At 35.9% G+C, this 13,561-nt stretch overlaps 1 protein-coding gene across 5 annotated transcripts in view; it reads right to left on the reverse strand.

The window, feature by feature from the left end:
- POU2F1 (POU class 2 homeobox 1) overlaps positions 1 to 13,561 on the reverse strand; it is a 197,110-nt gene that overhangs the window by 88,672 nt on the left and 94,877 nt on the right. For 4 of the 5 annotated variants that reach the window (XM_021930945.2, XM_021930953.2, XM_021930951.2 and 1 more), the window contains one exon: positions 4,099 to 4,164. In XM_021930945.2, the coding sequence (XP_021786637.1) occupies positions 4,099 to 4,164 (66 nt within the window). Of the gene's footprint in view, positions 1 to 4,098; positions 4,165 to 7,358; positions 10,893 to 13,561 lie in introns of those variants that run through there. The other variant, XM_021930947.2, reaches the window with a different exon arrangement.

A 13,561-nucleotide genomic window follows, 5' to 3' on the forward strand; every position in this document is an offset into this window, starting at 1 on the left:
CTTACACTCAATTTATTTATCTTGAAATGGAGGGCAACTGTAATTGCAGACCTCAATCTGTAGTACTCATCAAGTAATTCAAATTTTTCCTGTAACGTCATGACTTGCCTCTGCTTTGGGGAGCACTTCCAGCATCACCAGTGGCACTTTGTATAGGTCTTACGGCATTATTTAAGGTTTAGGTTATTGCACTAAACAGGATGCAAAATACTCAAGAACATAGAGAGATCACTTTTTACTACAGTATGCAATTTACTGGATGAACTGTTCACTGTGACGTGATTAGGGTCACATGGCATTTTAAATGGATACTCACAATACTTGAGATCATTGCAATAGCAACAAGAGGTGGCTACAAAATTATTACAGTAGTATAGTAGGTAATGCAGTTAATTTTATCCAATTATGATTTAATACTGCATTGTTTACATTTGTTTCTATTTATCTAGACTGTGAATGGTGCCATGTATGCGATCTTCTAGTGTTTGTGTGCATAAGTTTTGATACATTTTAAGTTTTTATAATTTTAATAGATTTGTGGTATTTCACAGTAATAAATGATAAAACAGCATATTATCTACATATATTTAATGCATTAATTACATACCTTTTAATTTTTTTCAATATTTCTAAATATTTCACAATTCATTTGTAAGTTTTTCCAAATTGTTGCAAATCTCAAAGAAATTCCAACATATTTAATGAAAAATATTTGCATATAAGTGGAGCCATGCAGCTCAAATCCATGTTATTCAAGGATCAGCTGTATAACTATGTTGGCTGAATAAACTAATACATTTATTTTCTTTAAGCCTGACCCTCAACAGGCTTATCAATCCTTTTTATAAATCCACTTAACCTTATAAGAGTACTTTAACAATTATGACATAAAGTATATATAATAAAGTGGCTAGCCACACACCTACAGTAAGAATTCAAAAAACAGCAGCTGCTGCCATTATTATTACTATTATCCCTGCCTTCCTCTCAGATGACTGCCTCAACTAACTACTTTAATGAGAAAAATAAAGCAATCTGATGTGAATGATTGCTGTTTTGCTTCTCCCTTCCACTTCAATTTTCTCCGTTATTGTATAACATTTGCTGCTTCTTCCCAATTTTAGAGACACGGGGTAGTCTCTTTTCATGTTCAGAGTCAACCCTTCATTCTGCACTTCTGATCCTAGACCTCCAGCCCTACCTTGGTTCAATTAATTGTATTTCTTTCTCTACTCTCTTGCTCCCTGATGGGTCCTTCTACCTGACCTATAAACACACTCAAATTTCCTCAAAGAAACTCCTAATTAACACCACTATGGCACTTTTCTGTACCTCCTCTTGAATTCTTTACCATAATCTATCCAGGATCAGTTATTTATCTGTCTTATCTCTTAATGAATTGTTAACTCCTTAAAGAGTGAGGGTTATTTCATCTATTTGCATTGTACATCCTAATAACACTGATTATAGTACTTTATACATAGAACAGACACTTACTGAATACATTTTTTAAAAACCTAAACTATAGATTTTCTGCAAACATATTTGACAAAAAGTGCATCATTTGATTTTGCTTCTCAAATAAATCACCGACAAAAGAAAGGCACAGAATTAACGTATCAACACAATCTTAAAATAATTTTACAATATCATTCTCCTTAAAGTCTCACAAATCAAAATTATTACAACTGTAAACATTTCAGAAAAAAATGATCTACACAAACGTATTCTGAATGCAGAAATTGTGAGGCTTCAGTTTTATTATAATGCTAAGGGTTCTTTCCCTTAAACATTTTACTTGCTTTCATAAACTACCAAGAAAAGAATAGTTAACTAACAATTCAAGAGTCTGAAGATTCATTTGTTATATGCTTAAATAAAAATCAATTTGTAAGCATGTAATTATCTAAATAAACTGTAATTTTATATCTAATATATCAAACATGGTAAGTAAATATGCAAAGTCTATGATAGGAACCAGTCTGCCACACATTCTATATTAAAACAAGGCAAGAAATTCACAAGACTGTTACGAGTGCTCCAGTCAGAACTTACCTTATACAGGTCTGGACATATACGTGTTGCTTAAATTTTCAGTTTTATTTTATTGCACTTCAGGGGGAAACTTACATGTGGGCTGTGAATCCTAAACCTGCCTTTATTTCCTGGCTAGTTTTGTGCCTCAATTTCCTATAATTTGAAATAATGGTATCTAACTTGTCAAAATAATTTAACTTGAAATCAGGTAACGCACACAGAGTTCAAGACCAGCCTGGCCAACATGGTGAAACCCCGTCTCTACTAAAATACAAAAAACTAGCTGGGCATGGTGGCTGGTGCCTGCAATCCCAGCTACTCCGGAGGCTGAGGTAGGAGAATCACTTGAACCTGGGAGGCAGACGTTGTGGTGAGCTGAGACCGCATCATTGCACTCCAGCCTGGGCAACAAGAGCAAAACTCCACTTCCAAAAAAAAAAAAAAGTGTTGTAGTTGCTCAATAAATGGTAACTGCTGAAACTGCTATTACAGTAGTAGCGGAAAAGTAGATACACGGATGTCCATGGAGTCTGATGTAATTAGTATTTTCAGTGTTTTCCAATCATTCTGCTTCTCTTCCCTTAGGGGAAAAAAAAGTATGTTTCTTCTTTGAAGCTATTCTTTAGGCAAAGGTGTCCTGCCCACCACCCCGCCCCCTAGTCTCTCAGGGGGATCTGCTGCACTATTTCTCTCTGCAAACATTTCCCACACCTAAGCTAGCTGGCTGAAGCACTGGCACTGGCATAGGAACCAGTGCTAAACAAGAAAGAAAGATGGAGTCCAAACAGGGGACAGAGAAATAACAAAAAGGAGACTGTGGCTGACAATTCAGACAGAATACAATGCTGCCCTTTCCCTTCTCAAGAGACACTACAGAAGTCTTACTTGGCTAGCCTCAGTAAGAGTACTATGAAGTATGTTAAATACAACAGGGGTGAACATGGAAGCCCCACAGCTCAGTTTCACATAAAGAGGTAGGTACAGTTTAGAGATTAACATAAGCATCTCCAGGTATAGGACAGTTCACAGCGAAAGACATGTAGGCAGGAAAACTGCTACATTAGTCCAACTCAGCCATTTACCACAAATTAAGAGTGCCTCTCATTCTTACCATTGCCCATAGTTAAGCATTTTTAAAATGATAAGTCAAAAGGGATCCCTCTCTGCAAGTGAAAAACCTAGTTTTTAGAAGCAAGTACTTTCTGTGAATCCTTGCCCATAACTGTCTTATTTGGTTTAATATTTTGATTTATGGCTTTACCAGAAAGCGGGGAAGTCCCTGTATCATCTCTGGCAGATGATAAAGATACATAGTCTTACACCCTCTAAGCAATATACTGACTCAAGAGTATGAGCCGTGGAGACAAACCATCTTTTACGGATTTACCTTTCTCACATGGGGCCTCAGTATTCTCATTTATATGATAATTTTCTCTTGACAAAAGGTTTAATGAAGTATAATTTTTTTAAATTACCAAATAAAAGAATGTATTAGAAATGGGTGTTTATAACTACTTACTGATACTATCATAACTTTTAATATAATTTATATCAAAGGGCAGATAAAATTTACTATTTTGATCAATATCTGTAAGAAAAATAACATTTTACTGAATGGTTACTGTGTAGCTGGCATTTTGCTTAACATGCCACATATATTATCTCCTTTAATACTCACAATGACCTGAAATATATTATCCTCATTTTGTAATTGAATAAATTAAGTCTCAAAAAGACTGGGGAAATTGGCTAAAGTCACATAGTTAGTAAATGGTAAACCCATATTTCATACCCAAAACTATCTGAGCCAAAGGACAATTTTCCTAACGTCTGCACAGTTTGTCTGATAGACAGAAGAAAAACAACAAAGCTGCCTGCAGAAAGAAGTTAGGTAATCTTAAACAAACATAATCCCTCCCAGTTCCTAAAGGACTGAATCATATTTGACAACTCAATACTCAAATTGGTCTGTGTTTGCCAAATACGAGTCCTAGTTACGTGGAAAGTTTCTTCTTTGTGCTCTACTAGAGTTAATTAAAAGGTAGATCAGAAAACTCTTACCTGTGTTGCCATCTCCACTCTCCATAGATGGTTTACTGGTTTCTGACGGATTGTTCATTCTTGAGTCTGCAATAAATCAGAGGTGAATGAGGTTTTTAAAAAACTGGGGATGGAGATGGGATTGAGGAGGCAAAACTGTGGCCAAAAAAAGGGTTAACTAATGTTATATAGTTTAAGAAGACCCGGTGTATACATGTCTGGCTAAAATACTAGAAAGTGTAATAAAAGGTTATCTGGAAGAAATTCAAAATTCCCCAGACCCTGAAGGGATTCACAAATAAACTCTTTTTAAAGAATTTTAAGATTCTTTAAAGAAAGACAGCAGAACTGTAACCCGAAAAAAATTAGAAAGTCTGATATGTAAAAGGAATAAATGCTTTGTAACATGAAGTAAAACTGGAAAGGGGGGAAGCACCTCACAAAATAAAATGTTATTCCCAAATAAAGTATCTTTTTCTATATGCAATGATATTCATTCATTATAACTAAAACAACCCACTGGTAATCTCGATAATAGATGGGACAGTAACTCAACCTATGAACTAAAAGAAAACACGTCTAAGATAAATTATCTCCAAATTTACTCCCCTCCCCAACTAAACTAAACAAGTCAAAGTGAGAACATATTAAATTCATACCTCAACTATAAACCTGCACAAGAAGTTGTACCATAAGGCGTAACAGATATATCTAATAATTTCAAAACTGCAACACAACCACACCCACTTAAAGTAATACTACCTCAATATCCTAAATGAAACTGCTAATTTGGGTTTATCATTTCTGGGTTATCTATTTAATGAAGGTTTATTTCTGCAGTAAAAAGTTTTCATCAAGCAATATTAGGTATTCCAGAAAATACATCAAGAGAAGAGACAAGAACTCTGTTTTCCTTCTAACTCTTTGAAAGGGTAAGAAACGGAATATACATAAATGTATCTCTTATTCTACTACTGTAAACTCAAACTTAGAATATTTATAATCAAACAAGTTTACTGTCAAATAAGTTCTGCCTTTCCCCCCATTAACTTATTTAGTGGTTAAATAAGTTAAGAATCATTTAACTTTAGTTATTAACAGAGAACAAATGTTTAAACTATATTGTGTTTTTGTCCAAAGAGCACATTTTGTCATCTGCTTAAACATCTAACTAGGAAATCAAAACAATCACTAGATAGAATTCTCAACCATGTTCTTCACAGTGGAATTATCCCCATGCACAATAGATGAGGAAAAAAAAAATCAGGAGTCTTTCTTTTATAAGTTTCATTTCCAACAAGAAGATGTATAATAGCTTTTCTAATACAGTAAGTTTCTGCAACTGATGCTTGTCTTATGGGCTAAGGCAGTTCTGTCATAACTTTGGTTTGGTCTTCTGAATGTTCAAAGGGTTAAAATTCATATGTTTGTGGTCATAAATGAGGGCAGTTCTACAACTTCCTTCTCCTCACTGTCCAGAGAAATTTAAATATCATCTGAAAGCATACTAAGGTTTGAAAGGAACAGGTGTACAACTTAGTGAAAAATCAGCTTTCTGAATGACAACCAAAATCTCATGAAAGTCAACAGAGATCACAATAAATGTAACAGAATATACCATTAGCATCCATACTGCTCAATGCTTCCTTTAAATGAATTTTAAAGGAAAGTGGAAAAAATGATCAATCAGTTGACATTCATAAAAGGAGTTAACAGTTTTCTCACATATGTAGGTACTGCAGAAATAAAGCAGCATAATTCTTAACAAGTCATGAGCCTGACCTTGTATAATTCATATTCTGATTTTCCCATCTATAAATTAAAGATTATGTCACAGATAATAAAGATTATGTGTTTTAAATGAATCTTCTCAGATTCTTCTACTGAACTGTCAAGAGCTTCAAAAGCATTTAACAAAATTATCTCACATACACACAAAAATAAAACATTACTTCACATACACACAAAAGTAGAATTGCACAACAATGGGAAGACTTTAAATAATATTTACTACTAACTGAAAGTAAGAGATGTAATTTCTAATTCTAAAATGAAATGTTAAAAATATTTCAAAAAGGTATTTTTCTTTCCTTTTTTTTTGAATTCCCAACTAAGTAAATGCCAAAGAGTAAATACAAGACTGAATTCCTGACATAAATTTGTTGTTTCTGTCACTCAAACTTTACATAGTGGCTTTTACTGTGCTGGGCAGATACTGCTACCCTGGGTTTAGGCCATGCCTTCTGCACAAGAATTTAAACATTTTCAGAAGTATCATTTTACTTTATCTTTGGCAACTATGAAGGTGACAGGAGCAGCTTCAATTTTCAAGTGCGGAAAATGACAATAAAGGAAAAAAGTCGTTTGCAAAAGTTTTAAATGTAAGATATCCACGTCCTGGAGTTCATATCATTTTAACTTTCCAGGTGACTAGAGTAACTAAAAAAAAGTCTCAATAATTCTGCATATAAACAGACAGAACTCCACACAAAATACGACCACCATTAGCCACCATATATCTAAAAATCAAAGTGCCTTGATTTATTTGAAATCTCCATCACCAACGATGGTTTTAATAAATTGAAGCTGGACATCCTTCCACTCCAAAAGCCTTGCTGTTCTATAGAGAAAACTCTAAAAAGGTTTTCCAACATTTAAAATTGCAGTTATCTAGAGTATATAGTTTATTTCAAAAAAATTAAAAAGAGAACGAATCCTAGCAAAAATCTGAGAACAGTTAATAGTTTCTAAAATCTGGAAATAGATCAAAAGAACTAATTTAAAGAGGGTATAAATTACCCTCTTTATTAACATTTATGAAAACTATTCTGCACTGTGACTCAACCTTATTTTTCACTGAGCATTTTGGTTTTTGTACAAGATGTTCTCATTAGGTATGGAAAGCATTTTTATTAATATGTTAATATTAATATCTATGTACAGTTATGCCTTGTTTCAGATTTAAGAGGTTTTTATAACTACGTGAAATGTTCTCAATAGGAATTTCCAAAAAGCAAAAATATTCATTCAAGCTGAACTCTAAATTCACTGTATTTACTAACAATACCCTCTGAACCAGAAGAGCTAGTCACAAGGAGGGACCTACTGCAAATTCAAGTAAGCTTGTGCTTTGCAAATGCTTTCCTCCTTCCCTGCTCAGTCCAACTCTCCCCCTCCCCCCACATAGGCTGCATATGCGATTAAGCATTTATGCATAGTCAACCCGACACACGCTATTTCCATATTAAAGCTTCTAAGAAAAGAACTGTGCTGGTACCCACCTAGAATATAGTCACTGCAGTCCAGCATTGCTGTGAAATCTTCTAGAGGAGCAGAGAGTCCAAACAAGGAAGAAACAGGTAGCAGTTTGGGGTGGGGAAAGAAGGTACTACTATTTCTAACAAATCTACACTATGTTCTTAAGAAAAAAGGGGGGTTGGGTAGGGTGGAAAGTGGATTAAGGGGAAAAGCAAAATACAACTTCTGTTACACCATAGCAATCTTCAACTGAATAAGGAAACTTCAGTTGCTCAGAGGAGTTTTAGTCTCTCCTACCAGCTACGACTGACATTGTCAAGGCAACTGAAGCATGAAAAAGTTCCTCTTTTTGTAATAAAATAGAAACAAAGATTGCAGCTGGCAGTTTCCATAATGAAGCTTAATCAGTATGCGCGTGATTAGGGCCTTATGCAAATCTCTCCTCGTTAGCACAGCAGCCAGCACTTTGAAGTCCATGAACAATTCATTTACAGAATATACTGAAAGCACTCCCTGCATAATTTAAATCATTGCATAAATATTTATCAGGTTATTTGCATATTAATTGGCAGTGCATGAAGGGAAAAATTATCTCCTGAGCGCCAGCATAATAATTAGGAGGATAAAATGAGGCTTCTTCCAATGGCCTGGCTTCTTGGACCTAACTGGAGATAGTACCGGGGGAGAAGGGAGATACAGGAGACAGAGTTCTGTTAAAATGCCACTGAAATGACACGTACAAATTAGAAACAACTCTACAGACTTAAGCACCTTTAATCTTATTCCTGCTGGCAACAATGACTTCAGTAATAAGAGGATTTGCAAAAAGCTTTCTACACAATCCAAATAATCCCAAGGAAACAATTAGCAAGGTAGAAGCAGAACACAAGGCTGTCAAGATGGTGCTAGTCTACTGATAGGGAATTTTCCAATTCTTAACACACTTCCGTCAAGAGAAAGTCCCACTTTAAGACACGGCAACAGTAAACCCAGAAGCAGTGCAAGGTGTGTATCTTAAAGAGTATAGAAATTCATTATCTACAAATCTTTTTATACTACCAAATTAGCAGAATAGATTAGTTGAATGCTACATATTATGCAGTATCCTTTCCCCATGAAATAAATCTCAAGTAGAAAGAAGACAGTTTGTTACTTAGAATCTCTATTGTCAAAGGGTGGGTCATGTTAATTGTGGAATTACTTGGTATTCTGAAATAAATTTCACTTAATGAACATACACACATATATAATCCTTACTAAACTATATGTTTGTACACTTGTACCTTGTACATTTACAAGGTAAGTCATCTACCCAAAATTTTTCAGGTATTACAATGACAACAGTCTAATCATCACAGACAATTCAGGAGAAGATTTACAAAACCTCCATGGAGTAATAAGCATTATTACCCCTTTCTTTCTTTAAATATTATTAAAGTAAGAAAACTGAGGCACAGAGAACTAAAACACTTTATCCAATGTCACACCAGTAATTTGGAGTCAGGATTTAAAACTAGAATTTTCTGACATCAGAATCTATGCTCTTGGCTATTCCTATGCATTATGGATGAGTTACACATGTAGGGAATTGCTGGGAGGTGGTAAAGCAGCAGACTGAATGGTTTGTTTTCAGTATAGTGAAGAAACCAGTAAATGGCAAAGACATTGTGTTTACAAGTCAGGTGTGTACAGATACACAGAAGAGTGCACTAGATTTGAGGAGAGTTCTCAAAGGTGTCATCCCATTAATAACTGCTTTTATTTAGAACTAGTCTTCAAGAATATCAAATGTCTGATTTTAAAAATATGTATGCACCTTTTCCCAACATTAAGGTTGAAATTAAACTCAACATGCATATGAGGAAATGAAAGACAGATTTTAATAAGGGGCCTTTAAAAAGATTCCCTTGCAAGTCAGTAGAGGACCAAAAACCTTAAACTTTTGGATCAGCACTCTGCATTACCAGTTTTAGTGTTTTACAGAATCACAAAATGCTTAAGAGGAGAGACTTTGGGGGAGAAACTTAACACGGCCATTTAGTACCTGTAATACCTGTTTAAGTTCCTTCCCTCTTCCAGCCTTAATTTTCTCATCTATAAAATGATGATATCCCTTTCATGAGGTTATTGTGAGATAAATTTTTCATGCTCCTCAGACAAGAGCGTGGACTGGAGGAATGTGATGCAGTTGTGCCAGTGCAGACATCAAATCATTGGATAAACACGGTACATCTTTTGAAAGCATCGATCTTATTTAATATTTCGCAGCACTTTTATTAAAATAAGAATACATTATAGAAGAGAACACAAATTTCAAATGAGTTTTTAAGGTAGAATATGTTAGATTATACAAATTCTCCTTGGTGAGAAAAGATGAAAAGCAGTGGTGAATGTGACTAGATTACAGTAGATCAATAAATGTTTATTTCCCTCCTGTTCTGCCTTTACAAAATTTTAAATTTACTGTTTGCATTTATTATGGGATATTTCTGCAACTTACCATCTGCTCTTTTCTACTTTATGTAATAACATCTTTAAACTACCTTTCTAGTGCCAGTGTGGTCTTTCATATATTAGCTAAGGATGACTTGGAGCCAGTCATCGCTGACAAAGGAGTGTGTCTGTACCCAACAGGAGCGGCACCTTCTTAGTGAAACAGCCTCCCCCTCAGGCTAAGAGAGGCCCACAGGACCTGTAGCAGAGAGGCTATAGTTTACCAGCCCACACAGGATACTATCTAGAGTGGGACCCCCTTCCCCTCTACTGCAAAGCTCACCCAGACAAAAAAGCTCGCTTTGCTAAAGTGGGAAGGAAAGGTGAGAAAAGTCCCTTTCCGCCACTCTTGATCTAAGTACCTTACTAATTTTAGAGGGGAAGTTTAAACACCAGGAGCTTGTCCAAGCCTCTATAGATGGATTGGGAGAGGGATGGTCACCATCTCTTGCCTGTACTCCCCAACCATGGCACATTTATGTCCAAAAGAAGAAAATAACAGCTTTTCCCACAAAGTTCAAATGTCTGTTTCACTTGGTCATCTGTCTGAAATAATAGCAAAGAATCAATTAGATTAAAACTTAACCTAGAAAGAACACCCTTTGTACAAAGGAAAACCATTTTTAAGAGGTTTGTGGGATTGTCGGTCATTCACACTTGAGCATGAATTAATCCAATCCCACCGCTTTCATTTAACACCTAGTTTAGGAGTTGATTAGTGAGGCAATGTTTCTACTAGAGAACAGTCTCTAGTTTCTACTAGCGAAGAGGCCAATAAATAATAAAATAACTGATATTTAGAGGACCTGGATTGGGGGTGGGGTAATGGGGGCAAAGGGTTCATAGAAGGTAGTAATAATAGGAAATAGTAGTAACATATGGAAGTATAAAAAGGAGCTGAAAGGGCAAATTCAAATTCATGTATTTCACAACTATGCCTAAAATGTAGGCTTTTTTTTTTTCCTCCTAAAAGAGGGGACAAATGCTCTTCCAGGACCCAGAAACTGGTAGTTTTGTTTTTTGTTTTTTGTTTTTTTTTTGAGACGGAGTTTCGCTCTTTTGCCTGTGCTAGAATGCAGTGGTGCAATCTCGGTTTACTGCAACCTCACCCTTCTGGTTTCAAGCGATTCTCCTGCCTCAGCCTCCCAAGTAGCTGGGATTACAGGTGCCTGCCACCAAGTCAGGCTAATTTTTGTATTTTTAGTAGAGACGGGGTTTCACCATGTTAGCCAGGCTGGTCTCAAACTCCTCACCTCATGATTCGCCCGCCTCGGCCTCCCAAAGTGCTGGGATTACAGGCGTGAACCACCATGCCCAGCCAACACTACTAGTATTAAAATATTTTTACACTCATGATCTTATGGGCCAGTGTAGGTATCATTAGAAATGAAATTGAGGGCAATGACAACTAAATCACAAACTAGTGTTTTGAAACACACTTTTTATGTGAGAGTGAACTGACATTGGCCTATACTCTACCTTACTAAATCATTAACATCCAGCCTGGTCATGTTCTATATGAACAGCCATTTGTACCCTCTATTCTGTACTAACTGTCTACCTAGTTGAACAAGTAGAAATGTCTGACTCAACAATTATTCCTTGTTACCTCTTTTCTGTATCATGGGGGGTGTCTGTATCTTTTAGTTCCACAGGTTTCACCCCAGGCAATCTCAACAGTACACCATTATCTTTTCCAACCTTTGTCTCTTTTCCAATCTACCAATAATTTAGCGTCCTATTAACTTACAGAAAACAATGATATTTCAACACTCACTAATAAAAATACTTAGTACCTCAAATATTATCAATAATTATTTACAAAAAAAGTCCAAAAAAGCCATCACACATGTACAGCCTAAAATCATTTTACTAATGCCCACCAAATATGAAAGAACATTCCAGGATTTGAAAATTTTAGACTCAGAATCAAGTGACAGGTATTGACACTGCCACCATTCTTGTCAACTACATCACAGACTATGTAAATGATACCCTCGAAGGTTACATTATGGGGCTCTCAGTGTCCCCTCCCCCCTAAAAAAATCTTTTAAAATACTTAATGGAATTTCTATCATTTACTAAAAATCTAGATGGGCAGATACCATGAAAGAAATGTACTTTATCAACGTGGCTATTCATAACAAGCAATCTGAAGGACAATCTTCATAAAAAGTAAACTGAGGCCTAGTTAATAAACAGAGAGCCGAGGTAGGGTGGGGGTTAGGGACTCAGGCACACTACGGAGGCATGAGAGGAAGACAAATAAAATAAAATGGGTAAAAATTATTATCCCATGAGATTCCGATCAGTAGTTGGTTGGCTGATTGAACAAAATAGTCAACCTAAATATCATAAACACATATACATAATCATTGTATTTTAACCCAAAGCATACAAATATGCATTCATTCACCAATTTTGGGGGCCAAAGCCTTTCCTTTGAATTTGGATCCCAAATAATAATAATAAATAATAAATACATAGTGTGATTAAAATTAGTACAACTAGCATGAACAGTATTGGGAGCACAAACAAGTAAATAGTTCTTGATAACTTTACAACTCAACTGGTAGACATACCATGAAGTAAGTCTTCAGCATGCTATATAGGGAATCAGTGCTTCAAACAGGAATGGGCTGTCAGTTAATCTCATCAAGTCATTTAAGTGGTGGTTCACTGAGAAAGCTACCAAACTAGTGGAAAGTAGTTTGAAATGACATGTTTCTGGTCTCTTTTAACCTGTGCTATATTACATTTTTACACCTATATACATAGCTCATCTACTGTTCACTCTAACAATCTGGCATTCTTTAAACCTATTACAAAATCCAATCCTGAATTTCTTGGTTGTAAAAGCTTAAATCTTTGTGTAGCTCTATTAAAGTTTTACCATTTCTCTAAACTTATCTGTCTAGCCTATCCTACATGATCCTATCCTACCATACTGTTTCTTTACTTCCATGACTGTATTTCTTTCGTTCTAGTTTAAAGTGTTTTGCCAAGTCATTGATTTCAATCATTAATAGATTCAACAAGTATTTACTAAGTGTTTTCAGGCACAGGGATAGGAATTGGGAAGACAAGAATGTGTTGGGAACAGGTCCCCAAATCTGGCCATAAACAGGCCCCCAAAATGGCCATAAACAAAATCTCTGCAGCACTGTGACATGCTCTTGATGGCTATGACACCCACGCTGAAGGTTGCTGGTTTACCAGAATGAGGGCAAGGAACACTTGGCCCACCCAGGGCGGAAAACCGCTTAAGGTGTTCCTGAACCAAAAACAATAGTATGAGCGATCTGTGCCTTAAGGACATGTTCCTGCTGCAGATAACTAGCCAGAGCCCATCCCTTTGTTTCCCATCCCTTTGTTTTAGTTAATCTATAATCTATAGAAACAATGCTTATCACTAGCTTGCTGTCAATAAATATGTGGGTAAAACTCTTAGCTCTGAAGGCTGTCAGCCCCCTGATTCCCGCTCCACACTCTGTATTTCTTGTATTTCTGTGTGTGTGTCTTTAATTCCTCTGGTGCTGCTGGGTTAGGGTCTCCACTGGTCTTGGCAAGGACAAGCTTCAGAAAGCTTGTAATTGAATAATAGAAATATTAAGCAATCACCAAAATGTGTAATTACAAACTGTGAACATTCCAGGGAGAAAAAGAATAGGTCACTATGGAGTTTTAACACAGGCCTATACAGTAAGTTGTCTTGACATTGTTGTCTAGTATT

This window comes from Papio anubis, chromosome 1, assembly GCF_008728515.1.
Source record: "Papio anubis isolate 15944 chromosome 1, Panubis1.0, whole genome shotgun sequence".
NCBI classification, from domain to species: Eukaryota; Metazoa; Chordata; class Mammalia; order Primates; family Cercopithecidae; genus Papio; species Papio anubis.